The 24532-nt window shown below is 41.6% G+C and overlaps 1 protein-coding gene across 5 annotated transcripts in view; it reads left to right on the forward strand.

The window, feature by feature from the left end:
- DPP6 (dipeptidyl-peptidase 6) overlaps window positions 1-24532 on the forward strand; it is a 576912-nt gene that overhangs the window by 300464 nt on the left and 251916 nt on the right. Inside the window, exon 1 of one of the 5 annotated variants that reach the window (XM_014945134.1) lies at window positions 18539-18949. The exons of the other annotated variants lie outside the window; for them this stretch is intronic. Within the exon in view, the coding sequence (XP_014800620.1) occupies window positions 18893-18949 (57 nt within the window). The 5' untranslated portion in view covers window positions 18539-18892. Of the gene's footprint in view, window positions 1-18538; window positions 18950-24532 lie in introns of those variants that run through there. 5 annotated transcript variants of the gene reach the window in all.

The raw sequence follows: 24532 nt of genomic DNA on the forward strand, positions 1-24532 counted from the left end.
TAAAGGGGGAACCACTTAGTGTGACTTGATTTTAAAAGCTTGGATTGGCTGATTAACCCAAGGGACAAAGCAACCTATGCATATAGATTTCGGCAGAGAAAGCAGAGGTAACATTATGGCAAAATGGAAGAAGTATGAGAAAATGCAGTTAAGAGTGGGGAAACCAGCACCAGCAACAAGGCATTTGATCTGATCACATGTGATGGATAGTGTAGCCTAGGGCTTAGAAGAACCACTTAGTGTGACTTGATTTAAAAAGCTTGGATTGGCTGATTAACCCAAGGGACAAAGCAACCTATGCATATAGATTTCGGCAGAGAAAGCAGAGGTAACATTATGGCAAAATGGAAGAAGTATGAGAAAATGCAGTTAAGAGTGGGGAAACCAGCACCAGCAACAAGGCATTTGATCTGATCACATGTGATGGATAGTGTAGCCTAGGGCTTAGAAAGGTCTGTGTAGTAGATTAGGAAAAAGCAGTAGGGGAAACGCTGGATTTGTGGGAAAGATGGCATAGAGGATAAGGGGTGTTGTCGTCATTCTTATTTTAACTCCCCCTCACACTGTTCTGATGAGTAGCACAAGAGGAAGCTTAAAGTAGATGAGAGTCTGCCCCTAAGAGTATCCACTGAGAGCAAGTTCCCTGCAGTGTTCCAGCTCTCTAGTCCTTTCTGCATACAGAGACAAATATAAGGATCAGACATATCAGAAACTCAAAGATTTGAATGTAAAGACTCACCAGTTTTTATTTCAAATTATTTCCTGTTTTCCCCTTGTGAGTCCCAATTTGCTGGAGGTTTGAATAAGGAAAATTACCTATCTGAACTACAACACATACAAAACCAACTCCCAATTGAATGTGTGTGTGCACATGTATAAAGAGAGAGATGGAATGTTAATTATAGCTTTCAATTAAAAAGTCTTTTGTTCAATGCAGCTGTCAGTCTTGTCACGTCATTGTCATGAGAAACTTAAAAAAAAAATTAAAAGTCCACATAGAGAAAAGAAAAAGGCATCTAAAAATTAAGACAGTTAGATAGTAACTGAAATATGGGTAAACAGCCACAATGTTCTTAAGTACCAGAGAAACAATGTAGCAATGCCAAGGTCAATGAGGGTGTTAAGAGACATGAGTAGGGAGTGACAGATGAGGTTGTCATTGCAAAGAGCCTCCATGAATTCTTTGCCTTAGGTATTAAGAAAAAAAGCTGAAGGTCACTTCAGAGACTAGAATACATTTTTCCTGGGGGCAATACAAAATGCTATAAGGTTTTATGATTATGCCAGAGCAGATAGTTAGGCAATTACAGCTGTTAAAAGTTGACAAGGCACTGGGTCCAGATGAGTTACATCCCAGAACTGAGATGGAAGCAGCAAGTGGAATTGAAAACTTTGGCAGAGAATGTTTGATCCATCTCTAAGGATGGGGTGGTTCAAAAGGATTGTGCAGAAGGTCTAATGCAGTTGCTATATATAAGCAATGCTTGTGGAAAAAAAAGTGTCAATGCAATTTTTTGGTAAGACTATAACTGATAAGGGAGAAATATGTTTCACTTCTGTGAGCACATGACAGAGGATTGTTTGCTTGGACTCGGGGAAAGGGATTTCTTGGCTTATAAATTTACTTGAGTTTCTGAAACACATTATTGCACCAGAAGACAACTGTCAAGCAAAGTCTATAAATTATCTGGCTTTCCTGAAAGCATAGCATGCAAAATATTGATCTACTTAATAAACACACATTGTCTCCTGAAAATGATTAAAAATTAGTTCAGGAAGAAGAACAAATAGTGTCAGTACCATTGCAGAGGGATACAGAGATCTAGAGAGCAAATATGTGCAGTACGCTACATACATTAGATGGGCTTTTACAGATTCTTATGCAACATTTGTATTATTTTGAGCATTAGACTTACAATATTGTAGAAGAAAAAGGCGGGGTTCAGGTTCAGTAACAGGCAGGACCATGACAAGCCACTCAAGGCTGTGCATGATAACCTTTAATCTGTGTAAAAAATCTTCTGTCTACCATTGCCAGAGGCTGCCCTTGAGGCACAATTCCATATTCGAAAGAGCTCAGTGCTGTCTGGGGTGATGATTAGCCTCATAAGTATTAATGATGGCAAACTAGATTGTTTCAAGCACTGCTGAATGTGATGTCAGAAAATATTTAACGGAGGATGAAGAATGCAGTGTGATAGTTTCAGCATTTTTCTCTGCACTGGGCTCCTTCCCACACCTGTTTGGAGACGGGAGTCCCGAGAAGCAATGGCAGTGGGCAGCTGTCCATCCCCATCCTGTGTGTGATGTTCTGCTTGTCTCCTCATGCTTCAAAGTGATAGAGGTCGGTGTTACATTGAACCTGCTGTGTCCTGAGGTACTGAAAGGGCAATCTCCACCCCCACCTTACCCCCACTTTTGGTCACTTGCATTTCTTTCTCAGGGCATTTTGTCTTTTGCAGACAGAAAGGTGAGATTTTTATTCAAAGCAGATGGAACTGCATTCGATCCATGATGTTGTAGGATCTGTCCCACAGTATAAAGGGAACACACTTTCCATGCATGCCTTCACTGCAGTTCTCTGTGTTGCACTCTACCATGCCAGAACAGCCCTCTCACACTGACCCAGCAGGAATGCAAATAGGAATTGTAAGCACTCGGCACCTTCAGGGATCTGGCATTGTGATAATCTCCTCCTCCAGCATAATCTTCATAGCTGAACCACTGCTAATGTCTTCGCTATTCATTTGTTCTAGCATTTAAATAGTAATTATTAGTGGCATATTCTTTTGGGTGATCAGCCCAAAGCTGCAGTGGAATAGTGTGACCTTGAGTTTTTCTGTAGACAATGGAAATTAGTTGATAATGGACAACCGTAATTGCTTGGATGACAGTGCACCTCTGGAGCTACATCACCACAATACATCACTGAGGCCACGAGCTTAGCAGGATTCAGAAAAAAAGGAATTAATAAAATGCAAACAAGATGTTAAAATGCATAAAAAATGGGATGGAGGATAATACAGAGGGTAATTATAATGTAATTATATAAATATAATTATATAAGTAAGCACTGTAGCTTCATTGGAACGCTGCATGCATGGCTGGGCTCAGAGGTGGCTGATGAGGTTGTTTTGAGGCTTGAGCAAATCTAACACATGGGGAAACTGTTTAATATTGGTGTTATTTAGTTTTGGAAAGGGGACCTCAAAGTGGACATCAAACTGTGACACAGGGCTCTTCAGGTGTCAACCTGCGGGCCAGATCTAGCCCATGAAAGGCAAGTGTCCTGCCAGGAATCAACATCCCCAATTTTACCCCATGAATGAGAAGGATGGAAAGCGATGAATGAGGAGCTGAGGGCCCAGCAGGGAGAGAAAATGTGTCCTGCTGCTTGTCCGTAGGGTGGTGAGGAAGCCTGGTGCCTGAAGAGGGATGCAGTAAATGGACCTGTGGCAAGGCTGGATAGGAAAGTCCTGGGATGGGGCGTTTGGGTGAGTGTTTGAGAGGTGCTGAGGTCTGAAGGAGTTGGGAAGAAGTGAATGGTGTCCTGTAGGAGGAGACAGTAGGTTGTTAACAAATAAAAGTAATCAGCCATTCCGGAGTCAGGGAATAAAAGGTATGTTTGTGATTGGGGATGTGCAAAATAACCTTAGGGGAGAAGGAAGGGATGTATGTGGGGTGCAGGGCTGCGGCACCTGGACGTTTGGAGCCCTTTTCTCTCACAGTAGAAGAGGATGAAGGAAAGGTGTGGGATCGAACAGATTATCAGGACATCTTTTCCCCTTCTCATGCAGGCTTAAGTCAAATTTTAAGTAGGGATAAAGGAAAATCTAAGCTGGAAGCACAGCATCCTTCCTGGGTTTTATGATTTCTGAAATTAATTATGCTTTCTACACAATTAATTCACCCACTTGTGCTTTCTAGTCAGGTCTTCTCTGTACTTCTGTGTTTACGTGAACAAAAAGCATTCACATTTATAAGCATAAAGCTGAGAAATCTATAAAAAGAACTTTTGGAATGAATATTAATATCTCTTAACAGTGGAAAATTTGTGCAGGTTTGTGAAAGTCATTTTGCACTTTACTCCAGCTGATTCTGGCTGTTGTGCTATAAGGTGTGCTAAACTGATCATTGGTTTCATCCAACATGAAGTGTTTTGTGGTTTTTATCTTGCCTGCTGAATCCAAGATATCCTTCATTCAGAAATGGCTTCACCGGTAAGGTGGCTGTGCTTACAGACTCCAGTTTTATTACGATATTTGACAGATTGATACACTCATTCAATTTAGTATTGCTGTATGACAGATAACAGTAGCAAAACTAACTGCAAAAACAGAAAAGATCCTTTAAATTTTACATATTGAAAACTAGCTTAAATTTATTTTTGGCCAGGCAGCTGACTTCAAGCTGAGGAGAAAATGTATAATTTCATTACCCTGTGTTAAATTGTTATATTTTCCTTTGGAGTTTCTCCAGTGAAAGCAGCATGACCAAAATCTTGTTCACTTTTGATTGTTGTTTTTTGTTTTTTGTTTTTTGTTTTTTTTTTATGAAACTTGAAAATGTGCAATATTTCTGTGATTTTTCCATTCTATGATTTTTATTGCTGGGACAATATTGTTTCTGTTACGGCTTGTGAGTAGTACTTTGTATCTGTTCTTAAACAGATCTGATGCGTGAAATGGTGATGTTCCTGTGCTTTCTCAGGCTTTGAAGTTATTAGAGCGAAGTATTATCAAGTTTGCTAAATATTTGGGGGGACAAGCTGCTGTAGTGTCAGACCTGAACATTCAAAAGTATTAAAACATATTAAAAAGAGTATCAGCATTTAAAATAAAAAGAGTATTGGTATTTTGAAAAGGAATGTATTTTGGGGCTGCTTTATCTCTCTCCTGGGTTTTGCACTTTGTGTGTGAATGAAGTCCAGTTTTTCTCTTTGTTCAAGAAGGCCAGAAATTGATTGTTTTCTTCTTTTTTAATGGAATTTGAGCTTCTTGCATGCCTTGCTGGGTGAGGAGTTTAACAAAATTTCCATACATCATTCATTCCTGATGATGTAGTCATACCTTCTAGCAACCTCTCCAAACATGTTGGTCTGCACAGTCCTTTATCGTAAATACTTCCCTCTTTGCAGATGTGTTTTAGCCCTGAGTAAAAGGTTGGTAGCTTAAGGAAATCCTGGGGGGAAAAAAAAAGAAACCAACAACCAAAACCAAAAGGCAAACCCACAACTGGCCACTGCTATTCCTTAGTTGCTGACTAACTTGTCATTAGGGATGGATGTGATTTAGGAAGAGCTGCCTCATGTCACCCCATCACTGGCTGTGTTTCCGTAGTGGGTAAAGCAATTATTGTTGCTTTGCCTTGTAAATGTTGAAAGGCATCTGCTGTTCCTCCGCGGTGAATGGCGAAATGGAAATTGATGCTGATAATAAACATAAAGAAGGCTGCTGGAAAGACTCCTGATCTGTAAGGGAAGAGTGACATTTTAAGAGCTGTGCTGTGGATCTAATGAGAATTGGTATTGCCTTTTAAATGATTGTACTGAGGCTGGAATGATCCATCTGATAAAGCTGCACGTTACGTAACACTATATTGCAAAAAGCTCTAGTTATATCAAATGTCCATGATGGCACAATGAACTAGCTTGGAAATTTTCTCCTTGTATCTACTTTTCAGACATCTGAGTTTGGGCTTTCATTGGGTTTTGGGTTGGTTTCTTGTGGTGGTTTGTTTGGGTTTTTTTAATACAGTAGGGAAAGGTGTCAAAGAGATTCTCTTCGAAACCTTTCCTGAGTAGGGCTTAGACTGGCCAATCCAGACCATCGTCAGGGAAACTGTAGGGTTGCAAAATGCAAAGAAATACTAATGTCTGTTTGCTACAAACTGTCTTGCTGGATGTGCCTGCAGGATCTAGTCTTGCAGACTGTAATGTTGAAGAGGAAGAGAACACATATTATTCTAGAAAATTCACACTACCTGAAAGTTTGTGCATTGTGTCTAGACTGAAGTCACAAAATATCAGCCTTGAAATTAGAGACGGCTTTGTGCAAATGTCAGTGGTAAAAGAGTTGAGTTGAAAATAACATTAAATAATTACTGTGAAATTAAAGGACTATTTTGAAGTTGTAATTGAGTTTGATGCGTCATGATTATGTTATTGGTAGCAGTTCATGGCTCATCCAATGTTGTTATTGTAGAATCGATGTTTTCATATAATGTTTTCTGGATCATTGTAATCTTCTGTGGTACTTAATTGAATAAAACACAAGATTTACTCAGATGCAGATACAAAGTACTAAATTTCTCAGAGGAAGAATGTTTTCACTTTGTTTCACCCAAAGCATTTGTTTATTTGCAAATGTAATTGATACTTGCTTGAAGAGCATTCCTAGAGTACATTAAATGGGACAGCCACAACAACAGTATTAAATTTATGGCAGATGAGCGTAAATAGTGCAGTATTAACTGTAATGAATTCTGGATTGTAAATACGCCATCGTGTCCCACCATGTATGGATCAGGGATCTTAGTCATGAGTGACTCTTTAGATGTGCATTGTACTAAAGGAAAAAAGCCCTGTACTTTGAATTTTCTCCTGATACTTAATACAAAGCTGTACATTTCTGTAATGCTGAGCTGCAGGGTAAAGCTCAGGTCCTGGCCCCCAGCAAGGCTGTGGCCTCGGTGTCCAAACCCAGCCCTGCAAGTGGAAACACATTGCTGAGTTCAGCGGAGCGTGCATCAAATCTCAGCTGACAGTGGAGGACCGACAGTAGCTGGAAACCTGTGCAGAGAATTGCACCTTTTAAATCCCAACCCAAATGGAGATGGAACAAAAGTGAAAGCTATTGAATGATGATGTGAACCATTCATGATTTTTGTATCTAGAAAGGGTACTTTGAAGCAGTCTCTGAAAGGATGGGGAGAGACACAACGCCACACACAGAGAAAGAGTCTTTTAACAGGGCTCCTTAGAAGTGTGTACTGGAAAAAGAAATGTCTGTCCTATGTGGACAGAGAAACTCACTAATAGTAAAAATGGTCTCTTCAGGAATAGACAATAGCATGCTGGGCAGATGGCAAGCACAATGTTCTCCTTGGGTTTGTAAGTTCTTTTCAGCAGGATCTGTTGTTCTGTTGGAAACATCTCTAGACCAAAGCACAGGGAACCCTGGGCTGTGCAGCTCCTGGGTGCTGCTGTAATACAAATAATAATAATAAAAGTTTATTTTTCATTTAGTTTCATTACAATGAATTCCTAATATCTTAACTCTATTGATTGTATGGAACTATACTGCAGGACCATTTTATGAATAGATACTTTTCGGTTTTGAATTCAGCACACAAAAATGGATTTTCATTTATACTGTGTCTGCATTGCACTTCTCTGCCTGCGTAAGGAGGCTTTAAAATTGATGTGCATTGCACTTACAGCCACTTATAGCCACTTTACTGCGCCAGAGTAATGTCAAGCTGCTTTAGTGCCTAGGAGGAGATGCGTAGGATTTTGCCAGGATGGAAGTTCTATCAACCATTTAAAGCAATCAAGTATCTTTGATTATAGAAATTTAAACCTCATTTGCAGTGCAAAATCTGATGAATATACTACAGTTTCTGTCACCCAGAAAAGGATTTGTACCAGGTAAATTAACTACCCCTTTTTTCCTCATGAAAGGAAAGTCAAAGTGAAGAAGTGGTCTGGTACCTTGCTACACGATGCAGCGTGGGCTCCACTTTTTCAGCAAAGGTCTTCGTGTGTCATAAGGATTTATTCTACCATCTGTGTTTGTGTTAACTTCTGTTAATGTGCCATACTCTGATTGGGAAGAAAATTAAATCTTTAAAAAAGGTTTCTCTAAGGGAACTGCTTGAATCCTCTAACCATGTTGCTAAAAAAATGTGTCCGTACCAAAGAAAATGATACGGCAAAGTTTACTTAGCAATGAGATACAAAGGATTTCACTTTTATCATCTGGTCCATTAGGATGACATGAATTGTAGTAAGAGAGCATTAAAGCATAATGCTGGATGGACTGTAGATGAATATTTATTTGCTTTTCTACAACTACCGCATGCGTACACCAACAATCTCAGTCTAGTACCTTTCTGGTAAGATGAACTATTGAATTGGGTGTATCTCATTCTGCTGCCAGCACTATCTGAAGTGAAATCAGCTTGAAGATAATACCAAATTAAAGCATCCTTTCAAGACTGCAGTTGACTATTCTGCCAATTTTGTAACTTATAATCACATGCAGACTATTTCTGGTGTCTATGAAGGAAAAAAAACAACCACCGAAAATAGATTACTCTGTTCTGGAGAGGTTATCCTTTGACTTAATTTCTGGACATAATTAAAGGCCTGATTTGTTGGTTAGAATTTTCCAATTTACTTCGACTTTTCTTTGACTACTACAAAGTGATCAGGCAAAGTACTGCTGAAAACCCCTGTCCATTAAAGCTTTGTACAATAGTTTCCCTTTCATGCTGAGCTCAGAGTTACAGGCAAGTGTGAATGTGTATACTTTTCCCACCAATCTATTATACTTTCTCCTCGTATTAATCCTTTAGCGTAGCTGTTACTTTTTCTGATATCACCAAACTACAACATGAGGTAAAAAGTAGTTAGGCAACTATTCAGTCCTCTGAATTGATTTTATTTTATTTATTTATTTTCCTCTGCTGGCCAGCTTCTGTTTCCACTATTCCAGGATCTCGTAGCTTAAGCCTCTAAATGTCCCATTCTGCAGCCACTTTCCATGTCAGCAGAAGTCTTGATCCACAGAGGACAATGATAGAGATGAAAAGACTGCTGATTCCATGAATAAATACAAGCCCTTAGCTGTCTTGTTATCTCTGGAAAATATGTCCAAAAAACTGTCTTTTGGTAATATTTTCAATAAAGGGCTGATAGTGTTCCCAAGTGTGAAATCTGCCCTTGTTTTAAAAGGTCTGGTCTGATCAACAGAGCATGCAGTGATGGGTGTTGCAATTTTTTCTTTTCTCTTTTTTTTTCTTCATGTATGAAGCTCAGGCTTCATAAGCTTCCCAAATTCAACTCATTGCAGTTGCAGATATTTCACAGGTAGAGCTGGGCAATGACCCAGAGCTTTCCAGACCACATTATTCACAGCAAAGCCTGATCCAAGCACACAGTATTGATCTGCTATTGTCTCCTACTGCTGACATTTAGCCAGTAGGTTTTAAGTCCTACACTTCTCCTAACCAGGCCATAGGTGAGGCTAATGAAAGGCTTGCCTGACAACTGGAAGCAGGAGTGGGTTCAGCATTTTTCTTTTTGTGGACATTGTTGTACTACAGCATGTGTAGGCAGTCACATGTGCCACTTGCATCTGCGAGGTACATGTGATCTGATTTTTTTATATGTGTATATATGTTGGGAATAAAACTTGTAATGCTGTACATAGATTTACAAGATAAGTGAATAAGACATGCATTACTTATTTGTGACAAGCATATGGTTCTGCCTGGTACACTTGTGCTCAAATTTCATACTTGCATGGTTTCGTAAGGGAGAAAAATGCACATTCTTGCATAGCTTTCTTTTAGCTCTTAGCATTTGTAGGAGTTGCATAGCAATGTTTTGGAACTTTCTATTAGTCTGCAGTTTTCCCATCTTTATGCTATTTTCTAAACTAAAGAAAATTGCAGATTGTTTTGGGGTTGGTTGTTTGGGTTTTTTATGCAATAATTCAGAGATGCTCCTTTATTCAGCTGTGGGCTAATTTGAAATGTTGTGTGATTATTTCTTAGTCACTGTCTTTAAAATATGGTAAAATGGAAAGGTCATAGTTATCATATCGAACAATAATATGGTAAAAACTGGGTTATTGGAGACCAACTTGTGAGTGGTATAGAAATAATGCATTTGTTGATTTGGGTTGTGTGGAGGAAAGTATGATGAAGTACACCACAGTTAGTAGCTGTGTAATGTTTTAGGGAGGCTGCCATCTATTTTAGTCTTTACATTCACAAAAATTAGTGAAGCTCTGCAAACTGTAGTAGCACAATCTCAAAGTCATATTGAGTCACTGTGTGTTAAGCAGAGGTCTTCAATCCCTTAATGAATGCTACTTACCACTTCTGGGACCCTATGGTAGCACGTAGACATCTGGAGCAATTATATGTACCCAAATCATTGTCACTCACTGCTTCACCCTTCCTCTGCCTGGTTGCTAGACCTCAAAGAAGACCTCAAACAAACATTTCGGATGGGAAGGCACAGGGAGTAGTCTTGACTGCTGGAAAGATACTTTTTATGCTCCCTGCACGTTTTGGACATCCCACCTCTGCTGCTGTTATTGTGCCCCTGCCAGCTGCAGCCTTTTATAGCCTCATTCTTGCTTCCAGTATGGACAGGTGGGGACAAAGTTGAGGCACTCTTTGTCATTTCAAGTAGAGATGTGAGGGATTTCATGCCTCCTCTGCTTGTGGCACATCAGGTGCTGTGCAAGTTGCCGTTGCTCCAGCTCTGCCTGAGTGCCTGAGGTGGCATTGTTGAATACCTGCTATATCTGTGTAATTAATGAACATTATCAATGCTAAGTAAACGTTGTCCTATCCATTTTTAGAGGTCTTATGCTGTGCTCAGAGCCCTACTGTTCTCCAGGTTTCAGTAAGATGCATAGGATATATAGATCTTAACATCCCTTCTGCATCAGTTCTCTTGTGTTATGAGCAGATCAAATAAATAGATGGGAACAGGATCTTGCTCCTATGTTACTTGAATTATTTACGGTATTTAAGTTTGTATTCAGGCAGCTGTGTATTGCATGCATTTGCACATCATGCAGTGAGATTTCCACTTCCTTGAAACCAGATGACATGGGAAAGAAAGTTGGGAATCTGGTTTGGTACAGCGTTCTCAGAATTGGTGAGTACCCAACTGTGGCAGCCACAACAAAGACATAGTGTGAGCACCTCTCATCTGCTGAAGACAAAACCTCTTAGAGGTGCTCCAAGTGGCCTATCAAAACTTCTGGTCAATTTTTAAAAATTAGAGCAAGGCATTGTTTTGGTTTCCATTTGCTTCATGACATGGGGGAAGAAAGACTATTGAGGTTGTACTAGTAATAAGTCAACTCTGTTTATCCTCTTCTTTCTCTTAGTAAAGACAAACCTTTACCTCTGTATTAGGGATCCTGGGTAGGCTTCTCCAGTTTGCCCATTTTCCAGAAATAGCACTTGCACCAGAGGACATTCAAAACACTGGTAACAAGTTTCAGCTGTCCCCTGCTTTAGTCCATGTACTGTGGAAGACCTGCAATCCAGAAAGGTGGATGTTGGAGGGATACTGAGGCACAGAGGGGCAAGTGAGAGAAGTGACCTGTGTCTGCGCACCATTTGTTTCATCCAACTAGGGAAGTACAGTTATGCCCAAGTGGGGTTTTCTGCCTCTCCCATGCACCTCCAAAGACTCATGGAGAGGAATCTGAAAATATTTTGGTTTTGCTTTCTCCATAAATAGAGGTGAAGCAGATAGGAAGGGGTTTGGATCCCTTTGTGCCTCTTATTGAAGACAAGTGTCTGCAGTGTTTTCATTGTCTGGACTCTCGAAAAGGCTATTTTGGGCTGGTAGAAAAGCTTATCTACTATAGAGCTAGTAGGAATACAGCAATATATGTTTAGCATAACAGGTTTAATCCAAAGAGATCTAGAAATACTTGAGAAAAAGCACACTAGTGTATAAACACTTGCGGCCATTGCAGCCCCTACCAGTAACTGAGGACAGTGACTCCTACAAGCCATCCAGCTCCAGTAAGCATTTTGAGGGGGCAGTAAACTCCAGTGAAAATACTAGTGCTAGTGACAGAGCTGGCACCTTTGCCCCTCTAGGTGTTGTTTGGGAGCATTTGTGAGAAGTTATGATGAGGCTACTATGGTGTTCAATGGGTCATTGCTCCTCAGGGCCCACCCTTTGCTACAGATGGTAGCAGTCCAAAGGAGATCCTTCAGCTCTGCCCAGATGACAGGATACGATTGCAGCCGCTCATCAGGTTTTACCTTCAAAAACTAAGGACATTTGACTAAGGACATCTGATTCTTATGCATGCATCTCTTCTGAGACCTCATCAGTTCTGGTGGTATAACTTCCAGCTAAATTGTTAAAAGATGAATGTATGTTATGTGCATCTAGCTGCTTTAACAGTATCAATATTTTGCATAACCGCACTATTGAAAGTGTACAGACGGAGTTGTAAGTTCAAGTATTTTTTCTTTTTTTTTTATTAAAGCTGATATAAAAGTAAATGAAAAATAGCAACTGTTGAAATGAAAAGTGTACTTCATAAAACAAATGCTTAAAAGGCCACTTGCTCCAGCTGTGGCTTTTATGTACGAGGTTCTCTCAGGCAATTGTATGTGCTTACATAAGAAGTCTTCCACAACATTTACATTTAAACCAGTCATCATCTTATATGCAGATCATTTATTCATCCTATAAATCACTGCTGCAGCTAAAAATGAAGATGAGGCTCTCCCTTTTCCAAGCAGTAGCCTGCTAAATAGCCTAATGTGTTTGCAGCTCTTTTGAAGATGGGGATTCTCTGTTTGACAGCAATTTGGGGGGGAGGGTATTTGTTATCTCTGTTTTCTTGTCAATGGTAATCTCTTTTACGTTTTCTGACCCTAGATATTTGAGTCACGAAATATATATAGTGTCTATTCTGTAAAACCTATATTTAAATGAAGGGGGTGGGGGAAGAGTAGGGAGCAAAGAAATAAATCCTTTCACTCCTAAAACAGCAGTCAGGAAGAGCCCGTACTGAATCAATGAGGGATTCAGCTGCTACCCAGAAATAACCAGAGAGGGGTGGAAAAATGTCAGTGAAGATTGATCCCTAGGATCATGGGGAGCAGAAATACTAAGCCAGAATGTGAGGAGGCAAACTTTGAAAAACCAATTTGGAGACGATTCACAGCTGGCACTGAAGTTGGGGCCTCAGAAGTCTCTCTCACATAGATAAACAAGTGAGAAAGAGGCATCTGTTGCATTACAGCTGCCAAGGTCACACCAGCAGGAACAGGCAGAGGGGAAGAAAAAAGCCAGCAGTAGGGTCGGTATTCCTTCCAGGGATAACACCGTGCCAAACAACAATGGCACTGCTAATCATGCACATTTGGGGCTGGAATGATGTATTTAAATATATATGCTGACTCAAAAAATAACCCCACAGTGGAGTAATATCTTTAAAAAATATAATCTATTTAAATAGGAATGCCTGACTATCAGTACGCGTGTGTGATCTTTGGGGTAAGCAAACCAGAGTGGATACGTAATCCAGAAGTGAGAAGGGCACAAGTACCTGCTGTGTTCCCCAGAGCCACGCTCCAATTTAGGCAGGAAAGTGCTATGCAAAACAGCTTTAAGCTGTGCACAAGTGAGCAGACTTCTTCACAGCTTGCATCCCAGCGTTGTCTTATTTGTTTACCGTGAACTGTGGGGTCCTGGAACTTGGAGCAGTAGTGAGAGATAGGAAGTGGCAGAATACAATGCTTCAAATAAAACTATTATTATCACTTTAAAACACTTTCTTATGCTCAAGTGAAAAAAAAAAAAAAAAGGCTTCAGTAATGCACAAATAGTAGCAACACTATGGGACTGTTATACAGATCCATAAGTTGTTCTTTCCATGCCCATTGTCTCTGTGTCCTCTACTGCATGTACCTGCTGTCTCAGCAGGAGGTTTCAAGCTTTTTTTTTTTTTTTTCAAGTGTATCCCCTGTAGGAATGGATATTCATGCAAATAACTAATTAATGGCATTGACTAAATAAACTGGATTTGATCTGTTAAATGAAAATACCACACCAAATTGCTTTCTTAATGATCTTGGTCACAGGCAATGGAAATGTGATATATTTTTTTTATCTGTAACTATATTCATAATCTGTTATTGCCTCCAGTGTGTTCAGAGAACCTTTGAAATTGGAAAATTATCCATCTGAGTGGATCCCCAAGCCACAGAGGTTCTCAGTGGAGCCCCTAAAAATTCATCTGGGCATAGAGATTCCCCTGTGGCTAATCCTTGACAGAACTGAAATGCTGGAGACAACCGGAGAGAGGTGACAGTAGCAGGGCTGGTGCAAGGTAAAGCTAATTAATACATGTCCTTAAAGGTCAAAGATTTTACCCCCTTTATAATATTTTTGGGATGCCCTTTGACAAGCTGAGAACTCTTGCCAAAGACAGGGATTAATTTAGAACAAGATTAAGTGTTTTTGTCGTCTTCTAATAGGGACAAGCTTAAGAAGCATTGCTGGGGATTGCTTGGAGGGACTGGCTGTAGAAAAGCAGATCATGTGGTGTGTTCTGCTGGAGGTACCACATTACCACACGCCAGGTACTAATGGTTTAGACCCACTAGAAGTTTCAGATACATAGCTCTCTATGGGATTTGGTCTTTACCTGAGGAGGGGAGAACATTAGCGGACTGTGCAAAGGTATAGTTAATCAAGTAGAATTCATTTCTACCCATTCTTCCTACTGGCTTCAACACCCTTGATGTGCTAATGAAAGGGAAATAAATAGCCCAGTGTGGCACAGCCAGAACCTCTGGTTTCAAAGGAGTAGGAGGGTTCTGCATCTAATGACTGTACCTGCTGCTTCTGTAGGCTTATTACTGCCCTTGCTTAGTCTATAGTCCCTTGAACAGATGTGTGCAGCTGGAGGGCTCTCTGTGAGCAGAGGCTGGTCTTGAATCTGACTTCTGAAATATGCAGGGGATGGGAATGCACTGACTCCTGAGACCCCATTGCTGCTTCCTAAGAAGGGGTTTCTCTGCATCTATGGACAGCAGAGACCTCTACCTACTTGGAGGGGAAGGATCAAGGATGGTCTGAGTAAACTGATCTGCTTAAAAATGTTTGGGAGCAATAAAAAACCTAGCATACATTGCTGTAATGCATGGTCATAAACAATGGTTATTGTGCTTTAGCTTCTAAGAGGTCATAGGTCTTCATGGTGATGACTTTTTAAGGTTTTAGTCCACCTTGTCTTCCAGAGCCATTGCATTATTTTCCATTCCCAATGTGTGAGGTTTCTGACAATCTTTGAGCATGAGGAAACTTGAGGGTGGTGGCAGAGATGCTCTCCAGAAAATCCTGGAAGTGTTTTGAGAATGATCACAGATCACAATCCTGTTCCTGACATTCTCAGGGGAATGAAGCACTTCCCTTCTAACAGGAAAGGCTCTAGGATATGTGTGACTAATTTGTTATGAGGTAATTAAAAATTATCTGTCTTACTGCAGGGCTGCATGATTTTGTTGAAATGAGCACTCTGGGTAAAGACGAGTTGAGAAGCTGGGAACGGGTCCTTTCATCTGTCACTGTTTCCTCTCCTGATGGGAGGGAAATGGCTGTCTGTCCTGCCATGGTGCTGGAGGAGATAATTGGTGTCACGTGTGTGGATGCCATTCACGTGTGTGGATGCCATTCACGTGTGTGGATGCCATTCACGTGTGTGGATGCCATTCACGTGGTTATAGCTGGCATTTTGAACGTGCATCTTGGATAACAGGGAGAGCTGGTGTCTGTGCTCATAGTGGTGCTCCTGAGCTGTCCTACAGCGTGGACTACGTGGTTTAATGGAGGATGTTTGTGATGAGAATGCAGCTTGCGTGGCAGGGAGCGAACCTGGAGATAAACACTGCACATAGCTCAGGCACTCAGTGGAGACAAACCTGTTGCAAATGGTGGGTGGTAGGGGATGAACCGCCTGATGCATCTTCAGACTTGACAGGTAAGAAAAATGTGCTGCCTGTATCCCTGTGATCAGTTGGGATGCTGTGGGGTGGGATGGATGGGAAGGTCATACTCTCAGCATCCTTATGTGCCAGTGCCTCCTGAAACACCCTAAATGGGACTGTCTCCTCAAGCAGCTGTTGAAGTTGGCAGATACTGATTCTTGTCCTGTGATAGGGATGTATTAATCTTTCATAAGTGATGACTCAGCCAAGCAATAAAGTTGGTACCCTAACATAGCACGGAGGTCAGGATGGATGGCCTCAGCCCTGTTAATACGAGAGCAGATTATTCTGTACCTCTTGGTAATGAGTATTTCTGGATGGCAATGGCCACTGCTTCCTCCTCTAGCGTCTCCCCAAGAGGTGTTTGGCAATCTCTGAATGCCTTTGATCAAGGAAAGGTGGTGTCAGAGAGCTGGAGGATGTGACTGCTTCCACGTCCTCCTGGCAGTGAGCGTGAGCTCCTGGCCATCTGAGGGGATGAAAATCCCCGGGCAGGTCAGGGGTGACAGACCAACAGGCAGAGAGACCAAGGCACTTCAGTAACCCTGGGGTAGCTGTGCCAAAACATTGGGACATGAAGTGAGAACAGTCAGCATCATAATGCACTTATGTAATGAGGCTAAGCCATATGTATTTGCATAGCTAACTGCCGGACTAATTAGAACAATTAACTTCCTATGTGTTCAACAACAAGGTTATTGGAAAAAATCTACGTGGCAAGGAGAGTGGCTATTTCCAGACCGATTGAAAACTGTGGGTCGTAAATAGTTAACCATGGAAGAATTGAATATGCATGAGGGTGGCATGCAAGGGTGAACAGGCAGGTATAAATATGTTTATTTTCAATAACAGTGCAGTTAAGTTCAGTGATTGCCAGTGTAAGTACTGAGGGGTTGGGGACCCAGGGAATTGTCTATGTTTTGAAAGGGACCTGTTTTGCAGAAATTTCTAGGATATACTGTAAGGAAGTAAAGAAATAAAGATACAGTTTTGTTTAAATTCCTCTTGGAAAGAAAAATAGAAGTAGTGTGGAATAAAGCTAGCCTTCATTACTACCCACAATAGGTAGAAAAATAGACCAAACCAATTGGAAAATTCAAACTGATCCACTTATACAGGACTTGAAAGCAATTGTGCTCTGATAGCTGGGGAAAAATGTATGAGCAAGAATAACCTCACTGTAAACATCCACACAAAATATTGTGACTAAAACTATTGGGACCAAAGAGATGAAATTGCAATGTAAGCTGGGACTGTGTTTTAGAACAACCCAGCAAGAGGTTGACACAGGCTGTTAGATTTAAATGTAAATTATTGCTTCTTGTTGGAGAGGTGCTATTCACTTTTTTTTTTTTTTTTTAATGAGCTGTTGCCTGGATCCTGGTGCCTGGGACCAGGCAAGGTTGTCCAGTTTCCTGCCAGCACAATTCTATGTTTCAGATCTCTTAGGTTGCAGATTCTATGAACCGATGTGATAACTAATAGTGAAAATGCAGAAATGCTTAGATGGTCTGAGTAGTGGTTACTACGTAATCTCTAGCAAAACTTGAGCTCATGTTAATCTGTCCCAGAACCAATAAGGATCAAATCCATCTCTGGTGTAAGGAGAGGCTGCCTCCAGCAGAGTTGTGTTCCTGGTGAACGTGACCTTGTATAATAAATCTGTGCTGTAAAATTTAGGATCAAATGGGGCATAATCACTTCCTTGTCAGAGAAATACTCTGATGTTCCCTTTCCTTAGCTGTTTATTTGCAGACTCAGCAGAGATCTCAGTGTCACATAGAGTGAGAAAATATTCAGGTTTATACAGCGTTACAGCTCTGGGCTCCATCCAGCCCAGTATGAAGGGTGCACTGGGAAGTAGGTGAGGAGGGGAAATCAGCAACGTGGCAGCTTCATGTCACCTGATGTTGAGGTGAGCTGGGGCTTGCATCAGTCCCAAGCAAATGTTGAACAGCATTCATGCTGCTCTAAGTTTTGTCCAACTGTGTAAGGTCCCCTGAGGGTTACAGGAGAGCGGTACTGGCTTTGTGCCCCGTGCTCAGGCACACCCCATGTCACCCCACGCTGGCAGCAAGGTGGGCGAGGGGGGCCTAGGAAGGCTTGTTTGACAGCTCTGCTGTGTTGGAGAAATGTCTGTTACGGCAGGGAGCCCATGGGGAGTGAGTCTACGGCAGCGCTTGCTGGTGTGTGTCACCCTGCAATGTGACCTACATGGCAGCTGCGAGAGCGCGGGAGGCAGCCACGGCATCAGAAATGCAAAGGGCAAAAATGGCATCAGGGACGTGGGGAGGCTGGGGGGGGCATGTTTTACCCCGGTGAAATTGCCACCTTTTGGCAGCGAGGCAGCAAGCAGCTCCCTGGGGAGCGTTGGTGCTCTCGGCATCCCATCGGTGGGATCCTGCTTCCTTGGTGGAGCACACTGCATCCTCTAAAAGTGCCCTGGCACAGCTTGCCTTCACAGCCGGGGGCTGCCAGGGCACTGAAACCCCCGCCAGTTGGGAGAAGAGGAGAGCGCATCCGCTGGAAAACTCCGTATCCGCGGGACTCCCGCCACCGGGAATGTGGGATTTAATTCCTGAATGCTGAGTGCCTGCAGCCCCTTTCCCGGGGCTGTGGGAGGGGGGGATGACTGCTGAGCCCCAGCTCTGCACGTCGCCAGCCAGAGGCACATTGTGCTACGGGGCGGCCGGTGCATGCGCATCGCGCCGGCTGCCGCCGTGGAGGTGGGGAGCGAGGACCACATCGCTGCCTCCCGGCTCCGAGCTGCCAGTTGCTGGTTGCCAAGCAGTTATCATTGTTTCTGTGACGATTGCAGAGGCTGTTGCTAATTGAAGAAGCCCCCACAGCATCCTTCTCTCCGCTCCTGCTTCTGCTTTTATTTTAGAGGCTCAAGGGGGAAGACAGCTAGACTAGTGCTTTTTTACGTTGCATTTTTATTTATTTCTTTTTGTGGGGGTGGGAAATTTCTCAGATTAAGTGATGGACTAGTTACTCATCCTTATCCCTTTAGTCTCTGTGTGTGTGTGTGTGCGTGTATGTCTGAACACACACAGACAAGCTTACACACACACTGTAAAATCCAGTTTGCCACTGCAGTGGGCACAAATAGGTGAGCATGACTACAGCCAAGGAGCAAAATGCATCAGGGAAACAAGCCCAACAACAAGAACAGGTAATGTTTATTTTCCTCGATTTCAGAGAAATACAGATTTTCATTGTATAACTCTGTTTCTTGTATTATTATTCTTTTATTTTATTTTTATTTTCTTGGTGTGCATTCTTAAAATTGTCAACTGACTTGCCAGTCAGTGGCAGGAGGAAAGTACTGTGTAGCTGGGTTCAAGGTCTGCTTTCTCGATGTGTGTGGAGGCTGGGGGGGGGTGAAGCTGAAATTGTGCTATTTTTACCAACCTGCACCTCTTACTGAAGGCTATAGAGGTTTGTTCTGTAACTTCTTCCTTACGTGCGTGTGTGGGGGGCACGATGTTGGGACGGAGGCCCCTTCTCTCTGGAGGAAAGGGGTAAGGCTTTTTAACAGCCCCTCTGCAGATGGATCTAAAATTGCAAAAGTGGGTTTCAGCTTCTTATTTTGTCATGCAGTTTCAGGGATTTTTATATTTATTTTTTTTTGTCTGAGATTTTCTTGAAGGGACACTTCAGGGTACAGTCTGTGCTCAGGCTGTGCGTGTGCAAGCGGTGATGGGGGGGCAGGGGCAAAAACGAGCTGTAAGTAGGTACTTTGACTTTGGGGAAAATTGCAGTGCTCACACCACAGCTGAACTTGGTTCATTTTCTTTCCCTTGGTAGGTGTTGTATGAGGTAGAAAGTTAAAGACTTAATTTTTTTTCACTATGCCTGTTTTTTTAGAGGGTATTTCTATCTGACTGCACTTACCAGGACAGAATGAAGTCAAAACTTTCCCTGTCAAAAAAGCAGCGGGTGGCAGAAAAAGGGGGACATATCCTCAGCTGTAAAGGATAGGCATAGTTGGAGAGTGGTGGAATAATGGAAAGTCTGGTTGCGATCTCTGAGCTCCAGCTGGGGATGGCAAAGGTTCTTGGGCTCCTGGTGCACTGGCAGATCAGCAGCTCCATCCTCCTCGGCACCAGCTTCCCCTCCTTGTGCTCGGCCCCGTGCCTGGGGGGACCATGGAGGAGCCTGTACGCTCCAGTTCCTCGATTTTCGTTGTCTCCTTAAGACATTGGAAGTTCACTGCTTTAATCTTCGGTTAGGACAGCATGGGAGGATAATTTAAACAGATCTCTCAGGGCACAAATTAATTCTTAAAATAGTTCTTCCTGGCTTGAACACATTGTTTTTCTTTTTTTTTCTTTGTGCTTTATTTTAAGGAATTGGGGAAGGGAAAAGCACGGGAAGACACTAGGCACCACAAGTAGCATCATATAATCTGCATTTTCAGGGTGACATTTTACTAATGGCCAAAAAAGGCTGAACTGTTCAGTTAAAACAAGAACAAAACAACTTTGATAGTGAGGGTAAAGAAACTGCCTTCATCTAACCTTACATCTGTAGGGCTTCTCTGCTTTTCTCTCCATTGCTTTTGGAATATGTATTTTTTTTCACTGGTTGCTGCAGATTAAAATTAGTGTAGCTGTGTTTCTAGAGGAAGGGCAGGGGTGTATATATAAGTGCCTTTTCTGAACAAAGAGAGCTGTGAGGCTGTCCCCTCCTCCTCCTCAGAGCTGTGTACAAGTGTCAAGGTTTTATGAGTCAAGAAGTAGAAGTCGGTTGCCTTGCATAAAAAAGCATTACTTTTGTTTCAAGTAGCATTACCTACCCAATGCCATTTTGCTACTGGCATGCCACGTCTATGCCACTTCTCTCTTCCCATATGAAGTATAAAATGCCCAGAATAGGTCTTTGCAGAGTCTTGATTGAGTATATTCTATAACTGATTGAGTTGCAATTATACCCATATGGTATGTTTAAATATTCTGAAAGTACACGCACTCTCAGCTCTGCCCTAGTGTGAGCATGAAATAGAAATATCAGGCATATATAAATATCAATGATATTGATGAATATTAATGTCTGAGTCTGTAAGCAGCTTTGCTCACTCCCATAATTATCATTTTTTTCTTTTCACAATACATTATTAGTAAAATGGCTTGACAGTGTGGGGTCAAATCCAATCTGTGCCCATTGATTTGAGTGCACTTTTATCTTTTAACTCCAAACACAGATCTAAACCTTTATCTTATTTGAAACAGTTCATAACTGAAAAAAAGGCTCTATACAAATTCTATTTCTAGCTGAAATTCTGTTTCCAGGCTTGTGCATATCAAGAATTGCTTAGACTTTTTTTTTTGTGCTAAAAACTGATCAAGTAACTGAAAATCGTAGCTGGGAGACAATTGAAGGCTGAGTGCTAGTCTTTGCTAGTCTGTCTGTAGAGGACTGAGTGTTTTTCAGAAGCAGCTGCTGCTGTCGTAAGAGATTGTGACCGTCCCTTTTCTCTGTTCCTTGCTGTGACATTCCCTGGATCCAGAGGCAGGCAAGTGACACAGTTGGCTGAAGTCTCTGCTGTCTCCTACCACACTAACCCAAACAGAAGCTGGGCACGAAAAGACACTGCAGGAACAGGGTGGGAAAAGTTTGAAAACATCTGCAGATGCTTTGCAGGCATAAATTTAGAAATTTAATTCAGACCCGTGTGTCTGTATGCAAATGAAGGCATGTGCTGTCTTGAGATTTACAACCATTATAATAATTAGAAAATGATTGGGCTGTTGAGATAAGCAATGCACTGCCTCACCTGCTTGAAGCCAGGCGATAAGCATCCCTTTCTTCCCTTTGATGATTAAAAATGTTTCTATAGAGTTTCTTTCTGATAAGCGATGTTGCTCACCTCCATGCCAGTTAAACTCTTCAGAATTTCAGTCATTTATCTCTTTGCGTATCTATTTCGTGTGTCTGAACTTTAAGTCTTTTGGGCATGATGTACCAAAAACATTCTGTAAGTGATATGTAATACTGTCTCTTACTGTCAAGTTGTGATTGCTCGATTGAGATGTAAGTTGAATGCACCTAAGCCTCTGTATGCTTAGGTGCTTTTGACACAGCTATGGTTTCTTGTTCAAATGGTTGGAGTTGGATACCATGCAGTGTTCAATGACAACATTTGAGTTTTTTTCATAGACCCAATGCTCAGAAGTCTGTAGAAAAGCCTGCAGACACTAATAGACTTGGGATCTGGCTCAAAAGACTAGTGAATCTGGTTTACTGTCTTGGGGATTGTTAGCTGTTTGTGTGAATATAGCATTATACCCACTTTTCCATTAAAAAAGGAGAAAAAAAAACCCAACAACAGGTCAAGTGTTGGGTCAGTGTTTGGTAATTTACTCTGGGTAAAGATTCTTGTGTTTTAACGTGAGCCTGTACATTTGTTATCTTAATTCAGCCCCATTCTTGTTACTTTTAACAGCTTTTGGGAGCGCAAACAGCTCTACAGTCATACATTAAAATATGGATGTTGTTTTTTTATGAAAATATGATAGTATGCATAAAGATAAAATGAGACTTCAAAGTATTTTAAAAATGAGTCAGCATATCAAGGATAACAGGATCACACATTATCAGAGAACACCTTTTATAAAACATATTTAAAGGGTCGATTGGTTAATTGGGTACTCGAACACTTAGAATAAATGATTGTTCCTATTTCTTCTGCTGTATAGAGAACTGTCATGGACTTACAGGGAGTGGGATCCTGCTCTGAAATGTGCTTATGTCCTAGACAAGGTTGTTAATGATTGTTTGCTTGCAGCTCTATGTAAAAGACCAAAAATTAAGCAAGGAGGCAATATAGCTTGAGGGCTGCCTTTTATTGAAGTGGGCTCCGTGGAGGAGTGGATTCAGATCAATGGAACAGTTCTGCCTATTAGCTACCATTGAGGTAATCAATTTCAAATTTTACAGAACAGATGGAATTCCACATAATAGATGTCTTCGATTGGAGAGTGAACACATTTAACTTGGAAAACCTAGGCCAGACTCGGGAATAACGTGATGGAAAGATTAATATTTCATGCTCCTAATGTTCCCCTGCCACTCTGTACTTCACAGAAATAGCCTGTAGTATGTTGAAGAGTGAGTAAGGTTGGCCTATCCAATATACGATGCTGAAATGTGCCTTTATTGGAGTAAATTTATCCAAATAAGAAAAAAAGGATGAACCTCAGGTGCATTATGCAGGCTTGTCCCCTGCATATTTATAATCCAGGTAAATCTGGGATTCCTGTTAACAGGGGGTGTCCATTCCTGTGTGCCCTACTCTCTTTTTGAGGATCATAACTGTCCTCAACCATCGTGAGCTGAGTCCTGTGTTGTTACTTCATTCCCAGAGTAGTTAAACTGGGTTTGCTTACACTGGGAGGTCGTGTGAACCCACCCCATGAGGGTGAGAGATAGTATTGAGGTCCCAAATAAACATTTTGGACAGGAGGTTATTTCAAGCCAGTTCCAGAGTGGAGTGAATGTTCATTAGCAGTTCAACAGCATCATTTAGCTTCTTTCAAAAGGAAGCCAGTTTGTGTGCTCTAAGGCCACTATAAAAATGAGTTAGAGAATGACAGACAGGTACAACTGAGAGATTTGGTTGGTAGTGCAAGTTCTGAATTGAACAAAAATACCAGATGTGCCCCATGTGTCTTTAGCAGGGGTTGGAGACAAGGTTAAATAAATGTAACTTCATGTAAGATATCTTTCTGTACCTGAAGATATCTTTACATGTTTCGTTTTGTACTTTTGTTTTGGTTTGGTTTTTTTCTCCATGCAGTGTGACTTAAAATCATTCCAGATCTGCTGTGCTTACCTGAGGGCTGTCCAGCAAATCATCATCCCTGGGTGCCAGATGTTTTGGATAGTTCAACATGTTTTACCTGAAAGACTGCAACAATCCTGATTCTCTGTGACACTACAGCCTCCTCACATCATGTGAACAATACCAATTAGCTTCGAAGAGTCACGTTATACACAGGCTGTAGTGTACAACAGGTTCAGACACATTTTGTAAGTCATAAACTTTATCTGTCAAAATAGGGAAGAGACCTTGCCCTTTTATTTGTCAATACCATCCCTGGTGTATGTTAGACCACAAAGAGCCACTACTGAGTTTTCTGTTTTCTTAGCAAGGTTTGAGGCTGTGCCTCAAGTTGTAACTTCATGTTCAGAAACAGACTGAGCTTTGAATGCGTTACAAGAAAGCCCTGATTTACGATGCCATTAAGTTGCACAATCAGACTCCCCACTGCAGCATCCCAGTGGCATAAAATCCACACAGAGGAATTGAGGACCACTGAGACATATCTCTGCGGTACCCAGATTTGGCAGAGGGCTGAAAAGAGCTTGGCCTGGAGCTGTTGAACAGGTGGGAGTGAGTCTCCCAGGAGATGAGCTTATTTAGTGTGTTATCTCAGTTGCTTGTGATAGCAGAGCTCCTGTGTTCTTGGCTGGAGTTGAAAACTGTCATATCTGAAAGGTAAGTCCTTGCTTGTGAGAATCCCTCATCCCTTGCTCACTTGCTGCAGTATTTTGGCTCTGATTACTACAGCTGTGCAGAAATCAGGGAGCAATGTCCACTTTTGGAAGGTGTCCAAAAGAGAAGGGAAAGAGGAAAAACCTGTATCTGACTTGCATAGAAAACAAAAGGTTTAGTTGTGTTTTTTTTTACTTTTAATGGAACTGTTTAGTGTTAGCTGTTTAAGTGCGTAATTTTAAAAAATAAGGCTATTGA

This window comes from Calidris pugnax, unplaced genomic scaffold (assembly GCF_001431845.1).
Source record: "Calidris pugnax isolate Ruff unplaced genomic scaffold, ASM143184v1 scaffold54, whole genome shotgun sequence".
Lineage (NCBI taxonomy): Eukaryota > Metazoa > Chordata > Aves > Charadriiformes > Scolopacidae > Calidris > Calidris pugnax.